The sequence below is a fragment of the Clarias gariepinus genome, chromosome 11 (assembly GCF_024256425.1).
Source record: "Clarias gariepinus isolate MV-2021 ecotype Netherlands chromosome 11, CGAR_prim_01v2, whole genome shotgun sequence".
Taxonomy (NCBI): Eukaryota; Metazoa; Chordata; class Actinopteri; order Siluriformes; family Clariidae; genus Clarias; species Clarias gariepinus.
Genome location: NC_071110.1, coordinates 25,785,647 through 25,812,583, shown reverse-complemented (window position 1 = coordinate 25,812,583; position 26,937 = coordinate 25,785,647). Strand labels below are relative to the sequence as shown.

General features: G+C 39.5%; 1 protein-coding gene across 1 annotated transcript; it reads right to left on the bottom strand.

The window, feature by feature from the left end:
- Positions 1-2,347: 2,347 nt before the first annotated feature.
- On the bottom strand, positions 2,348-25,405 carry LOC128532869 (alpha-2-macroglobulin-like). The gene is made up of 33 exons (XM_053506984.1): positions 25,326-25,405; positions 24,356-24,536; positions 23,291-23,447; positions 23,140-23,192; positions 22,890-22,910; positions 22,585-22,750; positions 22,405-22,489; positions 22,092-22,206; positions 21,884-22,004; positions 21,631-21,740; positions 21,324-21,494; positions 20,972-21,205; positions 20,645-20,857; positions 20,392-20,541; positions 20,135-20,260; positions 18,714-18,804; positions 18,415-18,538; positions 18,020-18,245; positions 17,808-17,934; positions 17,558-17,679; positions 17,420-17,471; positions 17,203-17,286; positions 14,424-14,600; positions 14,259-14,334; positions 13,953-14,109; positions 13,777-13,851; positions 13,492-13,654; positions 12,174-12,364; positions 4,767-4,982; positions 4,333-4,454; positions 3,563-3,644; positions 3,327-3,395; positions 2,348-3,217 (listed from the first exon to the last, which is right to left on the bottom strand). Exons 1-33 carry the CDS (start codon positions 25,403-25,405, stop codon positions 3,026-3,028), a joined length of 4,329 nt encoding a protein of 1,442 aa, XP_053362959.1. The 3' UTR covers positions 2,348-3,025.
- Between the last annotated feature and the right edge of the window lie 1,532 nt (positions 25,406-26,937).

Here is a 26,937-nt window from a genome sequence, read left to right as displayed (position 1 = left end):
TGGGGGCAGAGCTTTTTCTTACAAAGCCCCAAAGTTATGGAATGGTCTTCGGATTAATGACCCAGACATAATGTTTATGTCTACACTAAAAACCTATTTATTTAGCCAAGCATTTTTATAAATAGATTTTATGAATAGTCTATCTATTTATAAATAGATACTGTATCTATTTATAGAACAGTGAAGTTTTTAGTACAAAATTACATAAAGGACTACAAATTAATTGAATCCCTGGGGAGGAAAAGCTGCTGTATGGATTTTTATGCCAGGTCACTATCCTATTAGCATAGCCCAAATCATCAGCAGTGACAAATCTGACCTGCAAAGAGCAGGACATGGACCTTCTGGTCTGATCCCACAGAAAAGCCAATGCAGCACAAAAAAAAATTTGGCGTTGTCTATTATAGAAATGCAATAAAACACCTGGTACACCACCACCTACTACACATCGGGCCCAGCAAGCAAAGAGCCCAAAGCTGCCAACAGTGGCGGCCGGTCAATAAGGGGCGCCGCCCCCTTAAAGTTAGGCAGAGAAGAATGATACTTTAACATGTAATTATTTATCATAATAATTATTTATTTTAATTCTTCTTCTTCTTTGTCTTTCGGCTGTTCACTTTCAGAGGTCGCCACAGCGAATTATCTGCCTCCACCTAACCCTATCTTCTGCATCCTCTTCTTTCACACCAACTAACTTCATGTACTCTCTCACTGCAACCATAAATCTCCTCTTTGGTCTTCCTCTAGACCTCCTGCCTGGCAGTTCCAACCTCAGCATCCTCCTATCGATATATTTACAATCTCTCCTCTGAACATGTCGAAACCACCTCAATCTGGCCTCCCTGACTTTATCTCCAAAACATCTAACATGGGTTGTCCCTCTGATGAACTCATTCTTGATCCTATCCATCCTTGTCACTGTGCTACCTCTAGCTCTGCCTCCTGTCTTTTCTTCTCTGAACCGTAGAACATTGCTGGTCTTACCACTGTCCTGTACACCTTTCCTTTCATTCTCGCTGATACTCTTTTATCGCACAACACACCTGACACTTTTCTCCACCCATTCCAACCTGCCTGTACCTGCCTCTTCACCTCCTTTCAACACTCTCCCTTGCTCTGGACTGTTGACCCTAAGTCTTCTGCACCTTCTTTACCTCTGCTCCCTGTAGCCTCACCGTTCCTCTTGAGTCCCTCTCATTCACACACATGTATTCACACATGAAGTCTAACCTTCATTCCTCTGCTTTCCAGAGCTTACCTCCACCTCTCCAAATTTTCCTCCACCTGTTCGCTGCTCTCGCTACAAAGCACAATGTCATCTGCAAACATCATAGTCCATTGAGACTCCTGTCTTACCTCATCTGTCATCCTGTCCATCACCAGAGCAAACAAAAAGGGTCTTAGTGCCGATCCTTGATTCAGACCCACCTCAACCTTGAACCCTTCTGTCACAACTACATCACATCCTTCCCACCTCTATCTCTCTGCCCCACCTGTACAGATCCAACTCTCCCTCCCTACTATCCAGGTTGGCGGGGCAGAGAGATAGAGGTGTGAAGGATGTGCAGCAGGTTAGAGGGATTAAAGATAGAGATGAAAATGTACTGACAGATGCCAGGAGGGCGATGGGAAGATGGAATATATATATATATATATATATATATATATATATATATATATATATATATATATATGCCAAATGCCTAAATATAAATAATGTTTGAGAAACTGAGCCTGTTTTTACATCGGGGTGGGATTTAGTACTTATAGGCCACATAGCAAGTGTTCACCTGACTGGACAGGGTGTCAAACGTGATGTTGCTGCAGATCAGTGTTCTGGGTAACGCTATTTCCTCATGTTCTTCCTGTTGGATGTTGAAGGTTTTTCTTTTGTTTTAATGTTTTTTTTTTTTTTTTTTTTTACAAACTTCTTGAATTAAACAAATAATCTGTTAAAAATAATTGGATGTCTTTTGCCTTTTGTGCATTTAACCTTTAAGATTAATTGCTGAAAAAACAAAAACACACACTACGCTACTACGTTTTGTAAGACCTCACACACATTAGAAATGTGTTATGATAGATGTGATATGGGTTAATACTAATTATAGTTGAATTATACTTTATACTTGATTATAACATGTAACTAAGTTATAGACTGCCTACTCCAAATATTTAGGAGCAGTCTAAACCTTAATCTTTTTCTACCCATTAAGACATTATCCAGTTTCATTAAACCAGATTTATCTAAGACACAGATGTAGCCGAAGAAGAAATATGATTTTCTAAAATCCAGGGAAGGATATTTGGTTCCCCTTAATGAAACAGACATATGTAATTGGCATAGATCAAGCACACAAACTGTATTATAAAAGCATTTGTACATATAATGTATAAAGGCCCAAATGCCTAAAGAAATTTTTATTCCAAAATGTATGGATAGAAATGGAAAGTTATTTTCTGCCATTAAGCTTCTGTACATTACATGTACAGGGTCATGGGGGTCCTATTCCAGGAAATTCAGGATATGAGGCAGTGTACACCCTGACAGCGTGCCAATCCATTACAGGGCACACAAGCTCAAGCACACTATGGTCAATTTGGAAAAAACTATTACTGTGAGAGGAAAACTATACAGTACGGGAAGAACACGCAAACTAAAAGCACATAGACCCAAAGGTGGGAACCGAACTTGCATCTTTGCTCAAATATAATGGGGTAATATTATTTTTTGAAATACAGGATATACAGATATATATTTTAGACCTTAAACGTATTGAGAATCTTTAGGATGTGCTGGAGACATTATTCTTCCATCATCAATACAAAATCTTGGAAAGAATTAATGAAAACAAGTTTTGGAAAATCAGTTTTTTTTGGCGCCTCAGGTATACTGTATACACGCAATAAAAGGCGTCTTGTATGAGAAAAAAGCACACAGAAGGTTTTCAAAAATGTTCCGTCTTCAATGCAGAGCTGGAGGCTTTCACACACAGTGAGGTGTACTCCATCTCAAACTGGTCACCTAAATGAAAAAATCAGAAAGTGGTAGCAATACAGTCATCATTTGAATCTTAAAGTTGAAATTCCACAATCTAGGAAAAATCTTACTTGTTTGGTAGTAATCATAAACTTTGATCACAGCCGGCTTGAGATTCTTCACAGGAAGCACTTGTTTAATGTGTAACTTATAGTTGATAGGAATATTCCTTTGGATCTGTTGAACATACACCAGACATCATACTGTAAACTACATATTGTACACCATATGTAGTTTGTGTATGTTAATAGGTAAAAATAAATGTTATATACAGTTTTCCTCCTACCTCTTTTATATACATTATAACATGGTCATCTTTGGAATCAACTCGTTCTACCAAATTCTGGTTTTGCAGCTACAACAACACAGTAATTATTGTGCATAAGGGAATTAAGATTTAACCACATGCTGTATACTGTATTAAGACAAAGACACGGAGATAAAACATTCAGAATACACACACAAACACACATACTGTACATGCACACACACACTAGAACTTTTTTTTTTTTTTTTACTTACTTCACCAGCATCTGCTGTGAACCCTGATAAGAGTTTTATGTCCACTATGATCATGTTAGTGTTGTTTAGTGCTCCATTATAGCTGGAAACAACGACAAAAAATATTACTATAACAAACCGATAACTATAGGAACAACAATACCACATAGTTAAAATTGTCACTAAAGGCTAAAATGTCAGAATTCATATACAGTATCAGTAATTGTAAAAGTCTAATGGCAATTAATTAATTGATTTTTTTGTTGCTAAGTTATCATCATATAGGCTTATCATACAATAGCTCAAGCTAAACAAAACCCAACAGACTTGTGTGGCTGTGCGATGGGTTCCCTTTTGAATATGGTTTCTCTTAAAGTTTCTTTCCTATGTTTTGTTAATAACTATTAGTTTTTACCTTATTATCATTATCTTTGGCCTTTTCGTTATGTATAAACATTTCATTTAAATCCGGTATTACAGTAAAACTGCTTTTTGACAATATCGAATAAAACTGCTACACAAATAAAATAAAATTTAATCAAAATTTTCCAGGATTATCATGACTCTCAGAGTTACCTTCTTACGTACATAAAATTATTGAATTGTGCTTGAGTAATATAAATTACTCAATAAATAATAATTAAATATTTGCATTTATGATTTGTTGCGATTTAAAGAAAAAGACTACAAGTTAAATTTTAATAGTATTTAAATTTAAATGAATACATTTAAGTAAAATGTCTTATTTTTTTCTAAATTGATTCAAGGATTTGGAATACATTTATTCTTACATCACAGAGAAATTGATGGCCAAAGTATGTCCAAATGATTTTGAGCAGTTTCCCTCAGTCATAGCCATGATGATTAAAGTACTTCTTTCACTAGGTGTGGGGATGTTGTAGAAAAGTGATGTCTTTAAGTGGAGAGAAAAGAAGTCAAGCCATGAAGCAGGCAATAAAGAGAAAATGTGTACAGTATGTTATGTTTATTGTGTAAATCACTTTCATATTAAATTAAGCATTAAGCAAATGCTACAAAAAGTCTTTGGGTAAAAATGGCATGTAAATGGCAATATATACAGTATATTAGATATATAAATTATAATTATCTAAATGAAGAAATCAGTAGATTGTCTATTCATTCATATTCATTATTTTAAATATATACAGACAGGTAAGCCAGGTCAGCAAGTTTGAGAAAGCTTATTAGCATCACTCAAATATACCTGTACTGACACACAGCTGGAACCCTTCACTTCAATGCTGTATTTGCCAGGAACATCCTGCAATGATCTTTCTTGGTACAGTAACCTGTTGTTTTGGTTTACATCAAAGGTATAACTGTTTTCTGCTTCTGACTTTATGGTTACTGTGCTAGCACCATCTGAGCTGAATACTTTGATAGAGTACAGAGCCAGAGCTTGGAGGGCCACAACTGTATCCTGGTGAAAAGAGGAAGAAAACCTTTATCTCATTAAACTTTACATTTGCACATAATTATATATATATATATATATATATATATATATATATATATATATATATATATATATATATATATATATATATAGTGGCGTGGGCGGGGCGCCTGACGACCGTCATGCTTTGTACCGGGGTTGTCAATGTGTTCACCCTGTTGGGAAAGGGTGTTTTGAGTTAGTGGCTTCGGCCATGTTGTGTGTGTTAAGTGTGTGTGACCTGTTGAATGTGCTCCGGTTCATGCTAAGGCTGAATTGGATCTAGGTCTCGTGTGAATGTGTTGCTCATGCTATACAATGTGTTAAATAAAGTACTCCCAGCCATTGTATTGGGCAGCAAATAAAGCTCACTCGTCTCTCGGACATCCTTTCCGGCGGTAAAACGCTACAATCTTTAAAACCAGATTATAATAAAAAAAGAAAAAAAATACATTTTCTTCCTTGGTAAAATATTTTTAATGACTGTGCTCTATTTTCTATACTTTTTAAGCTGTTAATTTTTTCAATGTTAAACTGTAAGGACAAAATTACAGACTTGGTTGAAAATTATATTTTAAAATATTAAAATATAAATCCACCAGACACTACTTGCCTTTATTTGACAGCAGAAATGATTTAGATGTTTTAAAAAAATATGATTACTGACATTAGATCACACATTACATCTCATGCTTATGACCCATCTGTCCCTCCCATAAGTTTAGCTGTCCTGAAGCAGTTTGAGCATTTTTACAAGTTCTAAATGATTTCTCATTCTGGGAGGGTAAGGGTCGGGGAACTCTGCTAGTGTGGTGCTTCTTATTCCACCACTAAACAACTCCTGGGGCATCCATGGATCATCTCTAAAATGGTTTACGTTCTGTCTGAACAATAGAACCTTTTCAGTCAGCCTGGGGCTGCTGTGTAGGACGACTTTCACACGCACCCATATGAACACACATAAAGTTTACCGATAGAGAAGTGCCCACACGCTCACTGAGACCAAGCATGGGAGACGATTAGCCACATATCCGCAGTAAAGAATTTTTGCTCGTCTTGCGGAACACTCGCAACCCGGATTCTCACAAACCAAGGTTCCACTGTATATGCTCCTTCTGGGATATATGACAAATAAGCATGGTCTTTTTTTTATTTTATTGCTGATGACTAATAGATTTGTTTGCTTCTGTGGCAGAATTGTATCAAAAATTACATTAAGTCCCTTCTTGTAAGTGGGTCAACGCGGCCTAATCAGGAACACATCTCATTGTCACACTTAGTCTGGGATTGTTCTGCTTCTGCACTCACTGGCACATGCACGACTCCTGTGGCATTGTTGCAGAGAATAAGTTTATGTCTTTTTTTATTTTTATAACTACGGTTACTTTACTTTTCCACAATATAATGCAATAATCATTAGAAAATTAACTAAAAAAGCACATACTAGTACAAGTATTACATCTATTTTTTTAAATTGCTACAGGATTTATTGTATTTTTTTGAGGTACTTTGTATCTTTTTGAAATTCTACATCCTTACACATGCTCTAGGACATTTATAGATTCTCTGACCAGATGCACTTGGTTGTTGCATGGTCCAGGCTTAATTTCAAACGAGATAATTTTATTTGCAGTTATAGCAGCTAAATAGTCAAACCCCTCCACATTAGGGCTGCACCAACATTAGCAACATTTAAATTCTGATTGAAAAAAACATTTCTTCTCGTTGGCTTTTAGACCTGCCTGAGACAGTACTGTATATTCTCATTTATTGCTTTCTGTTACATGTTTTTTTGCATTACTGTATATATTTATATATGTATATATTTTAAATGTTGTCATGCACACTCAATCGGCGACCGGCACTAGGACCCGGAAGTAAAGCGGTCGCAAATCAGGAAGTATAAGAGGAGTAAACAAACCACGATTCAGCGCTCAGTCATTGAGTTCAGCCCATGTCGGTTCTGGTTGTCCATCATCGGTTCGTGAGTACTCACTTTATTTGGGTTTCGCTTTCTGATCTTGAGTGTGTGTTTATAGGACGCGGGTTAAATTTGTGTTTTTCCCTTGCTCCCCTTCTGTGAGAGTCCTTAGACTAACAAGCGTGGTTATCCTACCTACTCGCTCTCTTCCGCGTTTGGGTTCACCATCCACGCTACATTGGGCTAATCGCTAAAGCTAAGTCTTCTGGTCGCCTAGGTTAGTTCATCCTGACAGAATGACTGAGCCAAAAGCGGTGAACCCAGCGGATTACGCGCATCTCTGCGACGTGGTTGACCAGCATGCCGAGCTAATCAATAAGCTAACCGGGGATATCGCTACTCTGCGCCAGAGCGTCCAAGATGTCGCGGCCTTGCGCCGCGAGGTCGCGGAGCTCAGGCGGGAGAACGCGGATCTCCGGGCGGCTGTTGACAGCGCGGCGAGCCGGCCTCCCGTCGCGGCGGTCACGGCTCCGCATCACCCCCCCCCCTTCTACTGATGTCTTTCTTGCTTTACCAGAAAAATGGAATGGCACGGACGGGAAATGTAGTGTGTTCTTAACAGCGCTCGATCTGGTGTTTGAGTTTAATTCCACCAAATACTCCACCGATCGGCTACGCATTGCTCTTCTCGTTTCGTTGCTAACTGGGCAGGCAGCAGAGTGGGCCACGGCAGTGATTAAATCAGACTCAGACACCGCCCATTCTTATAATGAATTCACACGCCAGCTTCGACTCACCTTCGAACACCCTGCGGGCGAGGTGGAGACCGACACCAAGCTCTATCACCTGCGGCAGGGTGGATTGTCCGTGAGCCGCTACACCGCTGAATTCAGAACCCTCGCCGTGCAGACATCTTGGGGAGACGCCGCGCTCCGGACATCCTACTACGAGGGGCTGGCGTCACGCATAAAGGACGAGCTTGCCGGACAAGAGCTTCCAGCCACGCTGGAGGGACTAATCCAGCTAGCCCTCCGCATCGACCAGCGCCTCCTCTCTCGTCCGAAGCCAGCCCCGAGGACCCTGCCGCCTGCTTTCACCTCTCACCATCCTACACCTCCTTCACCGACCATTTTCACTGCTGCCACCACTGGACCTGTCGGATCTCCACCTCCTGCCGTGGTTGACACCGGAGCCGGGGAACCCATGCAATTAGGACGCGCCTCCCTGACTACCGCAGAACGTGCACGCCGGTATCGAGAGGGGTTGTGTGCTTATTGTGGGTTCGCGGCACACCACCGGGCGATCTGTCCTCTTCGTCCGGGAAACGCGCAGCCCCGGTGAGCCGGAGGAGAAACTCACCGGGCTCCCTCCAAATCTCCAGCACCATCAACACAACCACCTATCGTCTTACTATTCAGGTAATCCTCCAATTTGGCCACAAACGAGTCAGAAGTGCAGCGTTCATCGACTCCGGTGCCGCCGGCAACTTCATTGACTCCACTTATGCCAAAGAACTGGGGGTAAAAATTGAGGCGTTATCCCAGCCAGTGCAAATCACCTCCGTCGACGGTCGGCCTCTGTCATCCAGCCCCATCACCCACCAGACTCAGACCATCACCCTCATCATCAACCAACACCACGAACCCATCCAATTCCACCTCACCTCCATTTCCTCACCTCCCATCATTCTCGGATACCCCTGGCTGCTACAACATGACCCTCTCATTTCATGGACAAAGAATAAAATCCTTCAGTGGGGGCCGACCTGCACTGAGCTGTGCCTACGGGACCCAGCTGGGACGTGTTCCACGGAGTCCGAGGCCCCTGATGTCGACACCAACGCTATTCCTTCCGCCTACCGTGACCTGGCTGCAGTCTTTTGTAAACGAAAAGCTACTCACCTTCCACCACATCGCCCTTACGACCTGGCGATAGAGCTGCAGCCAGGTTCTGGTCCCCCCCGTGGCCACCTGTACTCACTGTCGGCGGCTGAGACACAGGCGATGGAGGAATACGTCGCCAGTGCCCTTCGCAATGGAACCATCCGGCCCTCTTCGTCACCAGCGGCCGCCGGCTTCTTCTTCGTGAAGAAGAAAGGAGGAGAACTTCGCCCATGTGTCGACTATCGGGGGTTGAATAAAATCACCATCAAAAACCGACATCCGTTGCCGCTCACCAACTCAGCCCTGGACGCCCTCTCTGGTGCCACCGTGTTCACAAAGTTGGACCTCCGGAGCGCCTACAACTTGGTGCGCATCAGAGAGGGTGATGAGTGGAAAACGGCCTTCATCACTCCCACAGGACATTATGAGAGCCTGGTCATCCCCTTTGGACTATGCAATGCACCCTCGGCCTTCCAACAATTCATAAACGATGTCCTGAGAGACATGTTAGGCCGATGGGTGTTTGTATATTTAGACGACATCCTCATCTACTCTCGCACCACCGAAGAACATATCCAACATGTACGGGCAGTTCTTAAGAGATTGCTCGCTCACCAGCTGTACTGTAAGTTGGAAAAGTGTGCTTTTCACCAGCACTCCACCACGTTCCTGGGTTTTGTCATCTCGTCCCAGGGTGTGGCCATGGATCCGCAGAAACTGGATGCTGTCCGTCATTGGCCCCTACCCAGGACGCTCAAACAGCTCCAACGGTTTCTGGGGTTTGCGAATTTCTATCGTCGCTTTATCCGGGGCTACAGTACAGTTGCAGCACCACTAACCAGTCTGACCAGGCCCTCCTCCCATCCCTTTCATCTCACTCCTGAAGCCATCTCCGCCTTCCAAGAACTCTGTCATCGCTTCACCACGGCACCCATTCTTCTTCACCCAGATGCCAACCAACCGTTCGTTGTAGAGGTGGACGCGTCAGATGTGGGCGCTGTTCTCTCTCAGCGAGGTCCAGACAAAAAGCTACACCCCTGTGGCTTCTTCTCCAAGAAATTCGACCCCACTCAGCAGCGATACGGAGTAGGGGACCGCGAGCTGTTGGCCATAAAGTGGGCCTTGGAGGAATGGCGTCACTGGCTCCAGGGCGCCAGTGAGCCGTTTATGGTCTGGACGGATCATCAAAACCTCATCACCATCCGGAATCTAAAACAACTCAACCCACGACAGGCACGGTGGGCATTGTTTTTTGAACACTTCAATTTCCATCTGTCGTACCGCCCGGGCTCCAAGAACACCAAGGCCGACGCCCTCTCTCGTCAACAAGAAGAGGAGATGCCCCGGGCGGACCCCGTGCCTGTCATCCCCACCTCACGGATCATTGCACCCATCCACTGGGACATAGAGACAAGGGTTCGCCAGGCTCAGGCTGCGGAGACTGGGCCAGCAGGTGCGCCGCCTGGACGACTCTTTGTTCCTCAGCGTCTGGTCCCCGAAGTTCTCCAGTGGGGCCATTCCTCGCCCGTCGCAGGACACCCAGGGACTCGGCGCACATTACAGTTTGTGAGACGGGCATTCTGGTGGCCCACCATGAGAAGGGACGTTGAAGAGTTCGTTCAGGCGTGCCCGGTGTGCGCCAGGGCCAAGGACACCAATCAGCCTACTTCCGGAGAGCTCCAGCCTTTACCCGTTCCCCGACGGCCCTGGACGCACATCGCCTTAGACTTCATCACGGGCCTGCCGGTTTCCGAAGGAAAAGACACCATCCTAACCATCATCGACCGGTTCTCCAAAGCCGTGCACCTGGTGGCCCTCACCGGACTCCCATCAGCCAAAAACACTGCCGAGCTGATTTTGGAACACGTAGTCCGCCTGCATGGGTTCCCCAAGGACATCGTCTCGGACAGGGGGCCCCAGTTCACCGCCCGGTTCTGGAAGGCCTTCTGCCGTCTGATCAATTCCACCTGCAGTCTGTCCTCCGGTTACCACCCCCAGACTAACGGTCAGACGGAACGGGCCAACCAACAACTGGAGCGCTACCTGAGGTGTTTTGTTTCGGATCGCCAGCGCTCCTGGGCCCGCTACCTCAAATGGGCCGAGCTATCCCACAACCTCCACGTCTCCTCAGCTACCAACCTAAGTCCATTTGAGGTATGCTATGGTTTCCAACCTCCGATGTTCGACCATCAAGAACCGGAGGTTGATGTACCATCGGCCCAACAGTTGGTCCGTAGGTTTCGGCGGTTGTGGAACCAAGCCAACCTCGCCATCCAACGTGCCAATACCACCTACGTCGCCCAGCATCGCCGCCGACACCCTCCGGGACGATTGTACCACGTAGTATGGCTCGCCACAAGGAATCTGCACCTGCACACAGAATCCCGCAAACTATCTCCCAGGTTCATCGGCCCATACCGCATCACCCACCGGATAAACCCTGTCACCTACCGGCTCCAGCTGCCTGCGGCGCTCCGGATCCACCCAGTTTTCCACACCTCCCAACTAAAACACTTCACCACCTCTCCAATGAATCCACCCACCCCCCCTGCTCCTCCTCCCCGGATTATCGATGGTGGTCCCGCTTACACTGTGCGCCGGATCCTCGACTCACGCCCTCGGGGCAGGGGCACCCAGTACCTGGTCGATTGGGAAGGCTACGGCCCCGAGGAACGATCCTGGATTCCGTCCCGGTTCATTCTCGACCCCGAATTAATCCGGGACTACCGTCGTCGGGTATCCTCCACCCCAGGACCGTCAGGAGCCGGTCCTGGACAGGGGGGTACTGTCATGCACACTCAATCGGCGACCGGCACTAGGACCCGGAAGTAAAGCGGTCGCAAATCAGGAAGTATAAGAGGAGTAAACAAACCACGATTCAGCGCTCAGTCATTGAGTTCAGCCCATGTCGGTTCTGGTTGTCCATCATCGGTTCGTGAGTACTCACTTTATTTGGGTTTCGCTTTCTGATCTTGAGTGTGTGTTTATAGGACGCGGGTTAAATTTGTGTTTTTCCCTTGCTCCCCTTCTGTGAGAGTCCTTAGACTAACAAGCGTGGTTATCCTACCTACTCGCTCTCTTCCGCGTTTGGGTTCACCATCCACGCTACATTGGGCTAATCGCTAAAGCTAAGTCTTCTGGTCGCCTAGGTTAGTTCATCCTGACAAATGTATTTTTATTTGCTACATGCATTTAAGATTTCACTTTTTACATACTGTGTGTTTAATTTGTTTTACTGTTGTTTACTGTACAACACTTTGGTCAACTTTTGTTGTTTTAAAAAGTGCTTTAACTTGATTTGACTCTTGTTACGAGTTTAATTTGCAGACAGTACTAGAAAGAAATAAAGGAATGAAAATTAAGTAAGAGTACCTGGGTGGAGGAAAAGCCTCCATAAGGATTTTGCTGCCTCACCAACCAGCTGACTATCCTATTAGCGTATCCCAAATCAGCGGCAGAGAGCTCACTTGTAGTGAGAACGGCTAGCAGCACGTAGGAACTGATTTCCACCGACAATGCACCAGAGTCATCTGATGCTGACTGAGACCAGTGAACATGTCCAACTAGAATAAAAATAGGAAAAAAATAATAATTTAGACTTTTTTGGCTGCAGATTTGTTTTAATTCAGACAGGTTTGGACAGCTTTTGTCCCTTAATAAATGAAATCATTATTTAAAATTTGCATTTAGCAATTTACTCTGGTTCTAATTTGTTTGATGATCTGAATTATTTAAACATTACAGATATTTAAAACAAACAACAAAAAAAAAAAAAAACAGAACTCTATTTTATATTTTATTTTTGAACGATAAGGCTACAGACAGCAGATGTAAAGAAGGTGCAGGACTTTAGGTACTTAGGGTTAACCGTCCAGAGCAACGGAGAGTGTGGAAAGGAGGTAAAGAAGGTGGGTGTAGGCAGGTTGGAACAGGTGGAGAAAAGTGTCAGGTGTGATAAAAGAGTATCAGCGAGAATAAAAGGAAAGGTGTAGAAGACAGTCGTGAGAGAAAAAACAGGAGGCAGAGTTGAAAGTAGCAGATGTTAAGGTTCTCTTTGGGAGTGATAGATAGGATCAAGAAAGTGTTCATCAGAGGAACAACCCATGTTAGATGGGTTTTGGAGATGAAGTCAGAGAGGCCAGATTGGGACATGTTCAGAGGAGAGATTATGAGCCTACTGGTAGAAAATTGGAACTGTCTAAAGGAGGACCAGAGAGGAGATTTATGGATGCAGTGAGAGAGGACATAAAGTTAGTTGGGGTGAGAGAAGAGAATAGGGTTAGAAGATTTTGGCATCTCCTGTAAATATTTATTTTTTTTAAGCCAGAATCTTTAAATTTTTATAATTTATTTAAAATAATTCTTAGATTACATTTATTAAACCAATCCATTTCAATTTAATTGTACTCTCACAAGTAGAAAAATCCTTTTTATTTTTAGGTCATGGACAGTCGTATAATTATTTCACTATGTTTTACACTGTTTATGATTGTGTGTATGATGTATAAAAAGTTGGTTGAAATTTGAAAATGTGAAATTTAGATTTTTTTGTTTATTTAAAAAAGTTTACAGTCTTGTAGGGGTTATGTCATTTTGAGAACCTAATTTTTCAGCTTTGCTAATTGTTATTATTAAGTATATTATCTTAATAATTATTATTATCTTATACTTTATTTAACTCATTTCATACCTCCTAAAACAGAAACACTATTCAGCTCTCTCAGTAGTTGCTCCCGAAGGTCTTTCTCTCCAGCCAGACTAAAAGTGTATGCCATCAGTGCAGTGGTGTAGGTGTTTGTCATGTTACCAATAGAAGACTTCAGGCACAACAACCCTTTATTTACAACAGCATCCTGCAATCAAAAAACTCAATAGTTTCAGTTAGAGTTAAGGTTTTATTTTACTTTTGCAGTCCCTCCCTACAGAATCATGCGCTATCTAAAAGCAAACATTTAAAACTGTATTATGTTCTTACGTGGGCTGTATGTCCAAGTTCAAGGAATGATGCAGTGATGTAAGCAGTAATTGTCACCTCATCATTTACACCACCCTGAAACACATAAGAATGATGTATGTATAATAATTTAATTCAGTAAATGTATTTAGTATTCATGTGTTCTTCAGTATGGAGAGCCTAAAATACATACAGACCTTCATTCTGTTATTAAACAGACGTCCCTGTTGTATAAAACAACCATCTGGTCTCTGCATATTTATGAGCCATTGTTTTGCACTGCTAATGATTTCTGGATCAATAAAGATGTAACGTTGTGCTTTGCCAAAAGTCCTCAAGACAAAAGAAGTTAACCTAGAAATAAAAATTTATTTGTATTCATAGTTTAAATATTTGTGGGACATTTTCCACTATATTCTATCAAAGTGTTAAAAAAAGAAGCTTGAGTTTTTTTGCAACATTTGCATCATTAATGCTACCTGTGTGGCAGTTAACATTCTTACCATGTGTTCCCCTCTCCCCTGCCAAATGTGCTGTATGCACCATTTAAATGCTTATAGTTTAGCTGCCGCTGGTATCCTGTGTAAAGACAAATCATTGATTCTGATTACTTCTACAAGAATATACTCAGTAAGGCTATTGTTAAAGTGAAAGTTAATCTCACTTACCACTCTTAAGGAAACCAGTAGCCCTCTCACGGATGGCTGTGGTGAGCTGCTTAGTGTTCTCTAGATACTGAAGAATGTAGATATTGGGGGCAAGGAGGGCAATGTTTTGTTCTCCACAACCATATGGCATCCTTAGTAGTCCATCCAGATTTTTTAATGCACTGCCAAGTATGTCTCCTATGAAAAAGAGAACACAATTATGCTTTTTTCTTTAATACACTATTTTTTTGCCCTGTCTGTTAAGTAAAAGGTATTTGTTGTCTAAACAATGGTTATGAGCTCACACTACGATAATGCCCATACAGTAGCTACTGATGCAATAGTCATTAAGAGAAGATATTTTTTTTCTTTGCCCTTCTGTCCACAATGAATGAATTAAGGATTTTGAGTTAATTTAATTTACTCATATGTTTTGCCCAAATAATAAGTATGAGGTTAAATACTAGGTTTGTAAACTAAAAGTAAAGCACTGGAAATCTGCAGCTTGGATCTAATTATGAGTCACTTAATTGAGTCAATAAAAGTAACAAAAACCAATCCATTTATTTCTATAAGTGCCCCAGTGATGTTAACAAAGTGACCAGCCCAGATGAAGCCAATTTATGGAATTTATCTCTTTTATATATGTCTTGTCCATAAATTAGGGGCCATCATTACATGGCATGGCACCTGAGTGAGGCCAATCCTGATATCTGGACAGAGTTGAACATGGCAGTTCCAGACACTGTTGTAGGCATAGCATTCCTCAGGAAGATGGGTCATTGATTATATTGGAGAGGTTTTGTACTTTTAACTTACAGTTTAAACTGGGTCACCAGGTTTTCCATTATCATAGGTTATCTCTTGTGGAAAGATGTTATTGCAAAAATCTCAGAGCAATATTTTGTAATGCAATTTAATGCATTAATCCAGTGGTTGCCATTTGCAAGTTAAAGCGAATGCATGGCTACATCCCAATCTACATAAATTATACTCTTGTACTATTCAAAACAACCTTTAAACCATCTTTTAAACAATTGGGGGATAGTAATGTCAAATTATAATATACCTACAGATCTGGCCTTTAAGAACGCACGTTTCACGGAAAGGGATCCTGCGACTTACCGCGGCCTCACGCGGCAAGCTGTGAAAATGCCCTTCATTACCTGTAGGGGCAGTCGTGTTTTAATCTAAAGTATTGTGTGTCTACTGAAGCCGAAAATGTGATCTGTTTCGACCTCACTCAGACCGTCACCACAGTCTCATTCTGAATGACGCCATTTTTCCACGTATCCTCGATACCTAATATCAACAACGTCAGGTGACTGATCTTTGGGGACCTTCAGGTGACTGACCTTTGGGGTCGGCTGTTATATAATCATCCGGTTAGATCAACTACTTCCTCGTTATGGAATAAGATCACTGTCAAAAATATTTGTGCGTAAAAAAAGATTTGTGTGTAATTGTGTCTTTTGTCTGAGTTGGATTCCAAAATCTATGGCTACGACAGCTTATAGATACGAGATTTTGTGTGTTTGTTACAATACAACTCGGAAATATACGACTCTGACCGTGTATACACACAAAAATGGTGGCGGGGCGCATGCGCCGAATCGATTCCTCTTCCCTCGGATAGTAATGCCTGTGCATGTGGCTTTGATGACTTATTTTTGACAGTGGTTTAACACACAGCTTTCCTTAGGCGTAATTCCGCGCAATTCGTCCGTCAAACGTAGGAGTTGTAAAAACGAGTTTTGTGTCTGTAACTGTCAGAATCGTATATTTCAGAGTTGTATTGTAAAAAAATTTCGTATCTGTAAGTTGTCGTGGCCATAGATTTTGGAATCCAACCCAAGACTCAATTCAAGACAGAATTACACAGAAATCTTTTTTTTTTGCGCACAAATATTTTTGACAGTGATCTTATTCCATACTCTTTGCCTTTCTTGCCTCATCTGAGACCGAATAGATTGATTGATCTAAAATAAATTTAAAACATTATTCGGGAGAGATTACAAGTTCAATCTACGTCGTCCTTTGTGCAGGCGCTTTAAGTCCCTGAGGGTTGCATTGGATTTCTTTCCCGATATTTCGGACGCGACGCAATGCGTCGCATGCCGGTAAGTGTAACTTTTCTTACAGTAGCTTGCAGTTTAAAAAAGGGAATAAAAATAAATGTTACTTGTGTGAGATTTTCAGTGGTGTTGGACTTAACAACATTAATATAATTAGTTCAATTAGTTTCAAATGACTGACATGTTATTTTTGTTCCATCTTATTCACATATTAATCTACAGTATAATTAATACTTTTATTGGTATAGTGAAATGTGTTTGAATTGTTGTTGTAATAGCTCACCAGGGTGTACACCTGGGCTTTAGCCCTGGCAGGTATAGTTTGATGTTTGTTCATCTATTTGCTAACTCAGGTTTAGACTGAAATTGATCAATTCGATTCACTGGCTATTTTGGTTGGTTTGGTTTAACACAAATGTTGGCTGTGGAGCATGTAAAACAACCATGTACATACACTTAGGTTGGTGACAATTTTTTTTTTTACAGGTTTTTGCCAGTTGCATGCAGACATTGCTATAAATGCACTAAATAAATAATTAGCTAAGAGTATAAAATCATATTTTAAACCATTTTGGACATAGCTGCTTTCTATTACTCTTTTAATTAATTGTTTTAAATATCAGCATTCTAAGACCAACTATCATTAAATATTAGAAGCGAACTGTGTTCTGAATACGATTATTATACAGAATATTTTAACCTAACCTTTATTATTTTTTTATTACCAAGTACTAAAACAGAAGCTCGTGCTGATCCCACTATTACATCCTCAGGAAGACTCAGCTCCAATTCTTCTGAAACACTGTTGCCTGTATGTGAAATGAAAGAGAGATATGTTTTAACTAAGTAAAACGGTGCTACTGCCACCAGTTTTACACGACTTGCAGTCTCAATGATTTACAATAAATTGGACGTTTATCTGTGCAGGTCCTTATACTGTACCTTGTGGGCATAATAACCAGCTTTGACTTTTTGTTTTTTCAGTTCCTTCAGCCTATGTAGGGAAAATAGTTATTGAATCATAGTAATAATTAGGCCAAACATAAACCTTCTGATCAGACTATTTATCATGTCACTAACCTTTACAATCAGGCTCCGTGTAACCGTGTCAATGCGGCCTCTCTCTGGAACACTTACAATCTCATTGTCACACATAGTCTGGGATTGTTCTGCCTCTGCACTCACTGTCACATTCAAGACTCCTGTAGTGTAATAACAATTACAATAACAGTGTTTTTTTTTTATTCTTAACTTTCCATGATATAATGTAACAGACATGATGTATTAAACATATTAGACATACAGTATGTTTCAATTGAAGTAGTCTCACCAAGCACAGAGGGAGTCAGAGTCCATTTGAAGGTCTTTCTGCCATTTGCACACAGACAGGATGAATATTCGCCATCAGAAGAGGGCTCCAGAGTGTAGTCTGAAGAAGGGGCCGGAGTCACTTTAACCTGAGGTTGAGACACAAGTGATTAATTTACTGTGCATATCAAATGTTACAGTACTTCTGAAGATAAAAGTAGGACCTTACAGTACCATAATGCATTTTGAAAGATAATTGAAAACAGTGGCCTTCAGTTCAAAAACCTCTCCCCTAATAATGGAGTAGGGTAACGTGAGCTCCAGGAAGAAGGGTTGAAATACAGTAAGCTGAACGGGAGGAGCCAGTCCCAGACCCTTAGAGGACACACAGAAAACCTCTGTGTCCCAAGTGGTGATGGTGTCAGGAACAGTGACAGGAAGCTGTACTGATCCTGAGGCCCTGTCAAAAAAAAAGACACAAATCATTGCCCATCTTTAAATGAAGGGATTATTCAGTGTTGGAAATTGCATAAAGCGATTGCAATAATTTGATTAAAAAGTGCTTCAGCACACAAGCATCCATGCTAAACTATAAATATATATAAAATGTAATATGCTAATTTACTAACCCAACTTCTTCAAGTTGCCATATCCAAGTTTCTGGGAAGAACTTACGAACTGTCTCAACATGTACATAATTTGAGTCAATATCTTTAAATCTCCTTGTACTGCCGGGGGCCATTCCACGTAGGCCTAAAAACATAAACAATTAACAAAAAGTCACATGGTAGCTGTTATATTTGTGGGAACTATTTAATTGTATTGTAATTGTTCAGGATGAAATCTTACATTGTTTATGTACCATAACATAAACAGTGTTTTTCACTACTTATTGAATAATAACTTATGAATAAATGTTTGGATATACCATAAACATGACGATGATACTGTACGCCTTTGTATATCAAACATTGAGGTTGCCCAACAGCCAAATTTGTTGCCATCTTCAGCCCCACTTCCTATTAAATAATAGTATATCACAGTGTTGTCAGTGTAGTACATCACTGAACAGTGAACCAAAAAGCATTTATAAATACTACTTTTGAAGTATAAAGCATTAAATGGTCTCGCGCCACAATATCCGAGTGAACCTCTAGTGTCTTATGATCTGCCACGCCTACTTCGATCAAAGGATGCAGACTGCTTGTCAGTGCCACGAATTATTAAAAGTACAGGTGGGGGCAAAGCTTTTTCTTACAAAGCCCCAAAGTTATAAAATTGTCTTCCAAATAATGTTCAGGACTTAGACACAGTCTCAGTGTTTTGAAAAAGTTTATTTAGCCAAGCATTTTAAATTGATTTGCCTTAGGTAAAGAGCAGACCTGGGGGACTCATGGACGTAGATTATTATGGTGAACTAGTATGTTTAGATGCTGTCTTCTCCACTATCATTGATCACTCAGGTTGGTTGACGGTAGGTGATTGGTTGCTTTACATCTCAGGGAGCCCTCATGTCTGTGTTTCCTTCTGGCGCTCCCTTTTAGTTAAGCTGTCATACTGTACAGTAGTTAGTCTTGCCGGAGTCCCTGCCTGCACTCTTCACTAAATATACATTCACCATATACATTGTGTGACTGTGACCATACCTAATTGTTAACTCTTCTACTTTTCTGCTCTCGTCTCTTTCTCTTTCCCTCTCTCTGTCAATCTATACAGTACATATCGCTCATGAGCTACTCGTCCTGGTGTCCCACTTCTGGTTGGAGACCTCGTCGCATGAAAGCCCCCGTGTGGCCGGTTTGGGATGCGTGTGGTGACTGGGGAACCTGGCCTTGGCTGATGCTGACAGGTGTTCTCTGAGGACTTGTGACTGTAGTTGCTTAATAGTTCAGGACTCGGGTTTCCTACAGTCTACCTGAGCTCCTGTTATACTAAACTTCCAGCCTCCTAACACACAGCATGACTGCAGATCAATCCCTGTTATCCATTATCCCCCAAATGAGGATGGGTTCCCTGTTGAGTCTGGTTCCTCTCAAAGTTTATTCCAATTGCCATCTCTGGGAGATTTTCCTTGCCACTGTCGCCGTTGTCCTCAGATTGCTCATCAGGTATAATCTTATAATTTTGATTAATACACATTCACATTTCATACAAATTTAAATAATTCTTTTGATTGTATAAAGCTGCTTTGTGACAATGTCAGTTGTTAAATTTTATTAAATTAAATTTATTATGGAATCTAAATGAAATTTTCCTAATTTAATAAAACTTTAACATAACAGAAAACATACTATAAGTATTAACTACATAGCTTATAATTCTGCAAATTACAACCAGTTAGTCTGTTACCTCTAATGTATTGTAAACGTGGTCACTCTGTGTATCCCGCCGGGGTCTAACATACAAACACTCCAGATCATCTTCAACTTCATAGGGATAATTTGATACCGATGTTACTGGTAACAATTTAAATATCTGGAGAAGACATAATAAAAGCATTTCTATTCTAGAAAAACAGTTCCTGAGGTAATCAGTTGATAACATTGCTAAAAGTGTTCTTGAAATGTAGACATTAAAGTCACAAGTTTAGCACATTTTAATTTCACCTTGTCAGTGTTTAGACGATCTCCAGGCTCCAGGATAAAGACACTCTGATCCACAGCACTGAGGCCACACAGTGAACCAGGATGAGCTGAGAGCTCGAGAGTGTTTTTCTCACCAGGAACTGCCTTGGAGGGAGAGAACTGTAGCGAAACCTGGAGTAGATGATGGAAATAAGTTTGTCCAAGTTTAGCAATTTCAGGGTAATCAGAATAATTGATTGCAAGGAAACAGTTCAAATGATTGTGCAAGTATTACCTTATTTTGGAAGCATTTTTCCACATCAAAATTCTTGCTAGCAGCAATGACATTCTCACTGGGGAGGACAGTGTATGCTAGAACCTGGACTATAGGAGCGAACTCAGCAAGAACAGAGAGTGTAAAAGATATTTTTCCTTTTCTGGCATCGGTAGAGTCTTCCATATTAACTTTCTCATGACCATGATGGACTATGGATCCTTTAGATAAAACCTATGGCAGAGAGAGAAAATACATGACATCTCTCCAATGTGTCTTATTAAGAGCTACTGTGACTGTGTAAAGCAGCTGTCTCAAAAAACGAATACTTTCAATGCACATACTTACCGTGTATATGAGATCAGTACTGAAATTTTCAGTAGTTTCCCCAACTATATAGTAGTTAACGGTTATTGGAATTTCAGCACCACATTTAAATGATTCCTCTGAGCTCTCTATTAACAGTTCACTGAACACTGGGCTGTAAGGTGTAGCAGGTTGGAGCAGCTGTATTCGTGCATCAGCATTTGTAAAGAATGGTGTTTTTTGTGCATGATATTTTTCCTTAAAATAGACACTTGCCTAGACAACAGGGACACAGGGCACAAAAATCAATACAATTTTGCTTTAATGCAATATAATGTACTGAAAATTTACTCTTTGTTGTTTACTTTTCTAAAATTATGGTGTAGTTCAATACCCGCAATATGATCTGTGTTGCAGGATCTTCGGGCGAAGCGATTGAGAAGTCTGCCAATCCATTACTGTCTGTAGTAAGATTAAATAATAACTTTTGAGACCACCTTTCACCTTCTGAGAGATACACCTTCTTGTTAGGAATGGGAGTTCCCCTGAAGGTAGTAACTTTAATCTGTTGATCAGTGAAAAAAGAATTATTGTTACTACAGAGATACAAACATAATACGCATAAACAAAATAGCAATTGGTAATGAACAATAGAAAGAAAAAAACAAAATCAAAACACACAGCCGCCAAAAAAAACCTACTTTTCCATTTATAACATTTCCACGTTCAAAGTTTGTTGGTAAATCGAGGAATTCCACTTTACCAATTTGGAAAGAAAGTTTTATTTTTTCAGTTTTCACCATGGATATATCTAAGCAAAAAATAAATAAACAAATAAATTAAATTGCAGTTTGTTATCATGAAACATGAATGAAAGTTGTGTAAATGTAAAGTATAAAGTATATTAGGGGTCTGCTCATAGTGCTGTCTTTTTTCTTATCTTTATTGACTGACCTGTTCCTTCCTCTTTGAGCGTAACTGTAATATGAAGATTATTCTCAGATTTATGTTCCAATTCAGTATTCAGGAAAGTTGACACATTGATGAGAAGAAATGCACAGCCAGTCTGACTCATCTGTGGGAACACCCAAAAACAAATATTATGTATTTTTTTTACTAGAGTGTAAAAGAAATGATTATCATTTAATGGTTACATACATACCTCCACAGTTTCACTCAGACAGGGTGAAATCAACGGTGCCTCAGAAAAATGCGGCTTTATTTTCCGGCACACCTGCACCTCTGCTTGACCAGGTACAGGTTGTCCATATGTGTACCTTTTCATAAAGTTCATTTAATACAACATACTGTATATAAGCCTCGTATGATATACAGCATAAGATATAAAAAGGATTTACACATGTGCTAGATATTCAGTTGTGTCAACACTATTCAATGTGTTTAATAAAACTGAAACAAATTCTAAAGCATTTCTTTTTTCAGTTTTAAATAATAATAATAATAAAAAAACGTACTTTCCGCAAACTTCTATATTTACTTCCTCATCACTAACACTGTGTTCTTCTGGCGCTTTTACTGTAACGTCAAACTTGGGCAAAACTGAAAGTCAATCAAATGTATTATTATGGTAAGTTATATTGGTTACATCTTTATACGCAGAAAAATGCTTCAATATTATTAGTAATCTCACTTACCATGCTTTTCCACCTTAAATTGTTGTGTAATCACTTTATTTCCAGTGTTAGCACGTAACTGATAATATCCCTGTGGAGCCTCAGCATTTAACTCATGTGAAAGCTGCAGTATCAGGCCTTTCGAGGAGACATTTGTCCACTGACCAATCCTGTTCTGGTGATTATCCTGTTGGTTTGTACAAAAGATACACACTAAGTTCAGGGTTATGACAACACTAAATAAGCATTTAACAATGGTTATAGACAAAAGCCTACAAATGAACAAGGCTATTATAAAATGTGCAATGTGCATGATTCCATCTTACCTGAAGGCTCACTGTGCTGTACTGTGGAGTATAAGACAATGCTTTAATATTTTATAATTTAAATTATAAAATAATAAAAACACAATACATTGATTCAACACACCGTAAGCAAGGAAGCAGTGTTTTTTACAATGTAAACTGGTCAACTAAAAAAATTTACACATGAAGCAACAATGGTCTGTGTTAAGCACCCTCTTGTAGTGGTAAAAAGTATTTCTACTGCATATTTAACATAAAGCTTTCTTCTTACCTTTTGTTTAAGTGGGATAAAATTAGAATCCATAGCAACAATTCTGAAATTCACTGTGAAAAAAACAAGATTTTTGTGACTTTTTAGTTAAATAGGAGACAAATGAAATATTTATTTATTATTTTTTTTACATATTGCAGGAATGAATCACCTGTTTGCCCTGGATTGTAAATGGGCTTATCAGTCTGAATAAAAAGCAATGTATCGTAGGATTTAAACATGACTCTCCTTTTTTGTGTCATCTTAAAACTTTCACCAGTAACTTCTACTTTGATCTCCTGCACTGATCGTTCTTTAACCCGTGGAGCCTGAAAAGGAGTAATCCATGTTAAACTAAAGATTAAAAATATGCATATTTCTATAATAAGCATATAAATGTACACTGCCTGTCTACAGCTTGGACATGCCTTCTAAGTCAATGTTTTTTCTTTAGTAATGTATTTTTTACATTCTAAAACAATATCAAAGATTTCAAAACTATGAAATAAGACTATTTTACGAATTAAATTAAATAAATTGAAGACAGAAAGACATGAACAGGCTTTTAATTACAGCTGTTTCTGAAAAGTTCTTCCAGACAGCTTCCACGAAGATCATACCAGGAATGAATGACCAAAACCCACCTCTGCTGGAAAGAAGAAGTTAATTTATAGTTACTTTACTCAAAAATCACCAAAGCACCTCAGATTAGAGCCATTATGAAGGCCTTACAGTGCAGAAGTAGCAGACACATCTCAATATTAACTGTTTAAAAGAGCACATTTGCGTTGTTTTGTAATGTAGAAATACATAAAAAGTTCATGGAATTAAAAGGTCTATCCAAACTTTTTACAGGTAGTGTCAGTAAACTATTTAAATGTGTGTGTGTGTGTGTGTGTGTGTAAGAGAGAGAGAGAGAGTGAGTTCACACCCCAAAGAAATTGTACTATGATAATTTTTTCAATTTTGTAGCAGAAAAAGTCATTAAGGGACCTAGACGGAGTGCTGAGGTCAACCCTAATGAAAAAATTTTCATTTATAGAGCTGGAATCATCAGTGCTCAACTTGCACTTGTGGCTATATCCCCATAGTCATACTACAAATTCTACTGTAAAGCTAACACAGAAAAAGGGGACTAAGTCTGGAATCAGATATTTTTAAAAGGCTAAAAGTGAATGGGTGATTCAGGTGTCCATGCATTTTTAAGTTAATAAAGTGTAGATATGGCAGTGCAAACCTTAAAATGATAGCATTGGTGCATCTCCTTTTCCACTGTCTCTTGTAAAAGAGTTCTGTTCTCATTGTTGTGAACCAGATAAACATTAACTTGCAGAGTCTCATTAGGCTTCAGAAGACTCACACACAGTTTAGCATCAGAGTCAGACTCTATCACTGCAGGAAATGTCACCATAAAATATCTAAAGAAGAAAATGAAGGTGCAAGTAATTATTAATCCACTCACTTAAGGCACTGGTCCCCATAACTCTTAGATGGGAACGTCTCCTCACAGGGAAACAATGAGCTCAGTGCTCACACAGATTCTGTGTTATGGTACGTTGTATATATTATGCACTTTATTATGCTTTATAATGAGTGCGTGATGGCCGGTCTGTGGAAAACTGTCTTGCATAAAACTGGTCCAAGGTGAAAAAAAGGTTGGAGACCACTGCCTTAGGGTTCACTCACCTAAGTACTGTACCTGCACTTTGCAATCAGTGTTACTGCTGTGTAAGATCTGTGTAAGCTGTTTAAACATTCACTTATATATATAATATCAAGGAACCAATCTAACTGCTACCTAAAACCTAAAATACCTGACAAGTGTTTTACTTTTCAAATTTTTGTAATACACATCATAAGATACACTGACATAAACTACAATGTGCACTATTGTCATGATGTTTAATGCTCCAACAGTGCTGATTTTGGTTGTAAAGAATTTAAATAAATAATTTGTTCAATGTTTAAGGTAATGTTTATACCCTGAATATTTACATACCCACTTCATGATTTAATGGTTTGAAAATGTCTGTATAGACAAAGGTGAAATTCTTTGTAATTATAAATTATGTGGTCATACTGCAAGTTTACTAAATTCTTAATGGTTAATGTAATCTTTGGTGTATATTTAAAAATATATATGTTTTACATTGTGACTTGACAAGTTGTGATAGTCTGACAATGGTGTAAAGTTGTATTATACTTACGGCCCTGATGCGTGTCCATAGACAGAAAAAACGAGGACGAACAGAAGTCGTATCCTTATGTGGACCTGACTGACCACCATGATGAATCCTTCAGCAGTGCCAAGCTGTAAAGTTCAAAAGCTCTTTTAAAGACAGTTAGGTTATTTGCTCACATCCTCTGATTAATGATTAACCACTTTAAGCAATCTGACTACATTGCTCATGTCTGCCATAAGCAAAAACATAGTAACATGTAGCAGGTTTCACAATAGTATGTGATATGTGTCTTACAAAATAGGTAGATGACAGTGTAATTAAAATAAAATCTATGACTTTTTGTCTATTTCCATAAAAAAAAAATTTATGGAAAAAGAAATTGCATGAACATTGTAAAAACCTTTTTTTTTCCATTATTCACTAGTGAACATCAATAGTCAATACTACAAACTGACAACACTTCATAGATAACAGTATAAAATATAAATAGTGAGTAATTACAGTAGTTAGTCAATGGGAACGTCTATTACTGCCGCGCTCTCTGTCGCGGCAAAACAGCAACAGCCAAAATAAATCAGTCGCATTTCGTGTCATTCATGAAATGACCACCAGGGGCGCAAAGTGACATTTTCATTTGTCGCAGTTTTTAATATGATTTGAGCTTGAGTCATAAAAAGTCATATGTTGTATCGAGAAATACTAGTGATGGTAATTTCCATATCAGAGTACTTACAACAAACATGAAAAGTAAGTTGCAGGCATTATAATTAGGCATTTAGAATTGGATACTATACAAATCTAAGCATGAAATGCGTTTTATTATAATATTTAAATAGATTTGTAAGTTTTTGCACTTATGTGTAAGGAAGTTACTGAAATAATAATAAAATTAAAGTATAAATAATGTCTGAAAAAATGCAGCTATTTGGCAATAAATAAATGTGTGACTTGACATAGTTAAAATTACATTTCCACAGTCTGATCTTAGTATTTTTGGTTGACTCCTGTTTAAAAGTATTTTTGTTATTTGTTGCACACTGTCTGCCTATAGTAAACATAACTGACCTGTGACACTTGACTTTGGGTAAACATTTCTCCCACATAGTACAGCCTTGATCTTTATATAATTTACTTTAACGGGAAAATGTTTAAACAGGTCTTGAGCTTAAAATATAAAGTGCCAAAATAATTGAACATTTCTTATGTATTAAAAAGGGAACCTTTTGCAACAGATAAAAGAATTTCTAATTGCATAGAACCATTCTTAAAAATTAATGTACTTACACTTCAATATAACCCATACCAAGGTAAGAAATACATGCATTTTTCATGAATGTATTTAAACCTCCATGTGGGTTAGACTAATATATAAATACATACATTTTTATAAATGGTTCTATTCAATTAGAAATTCTTTTATCTTTATATTTGCAGTAATTATTATTTTTTTAATTAATAAAGTTCGCATACACCTTATGCTCTTTATGCTGTTCTTTGGAATAGTTGAATGAAGCTTAAAAATTAACCTGCATCTATTTCAGTTGATTCAAATGCTGATGGCACCACCAAATATTTCCTAAACATTTCCTAAAAAATCATTCCAGTCACTTAAGAAATTATACAACACACTATCAGC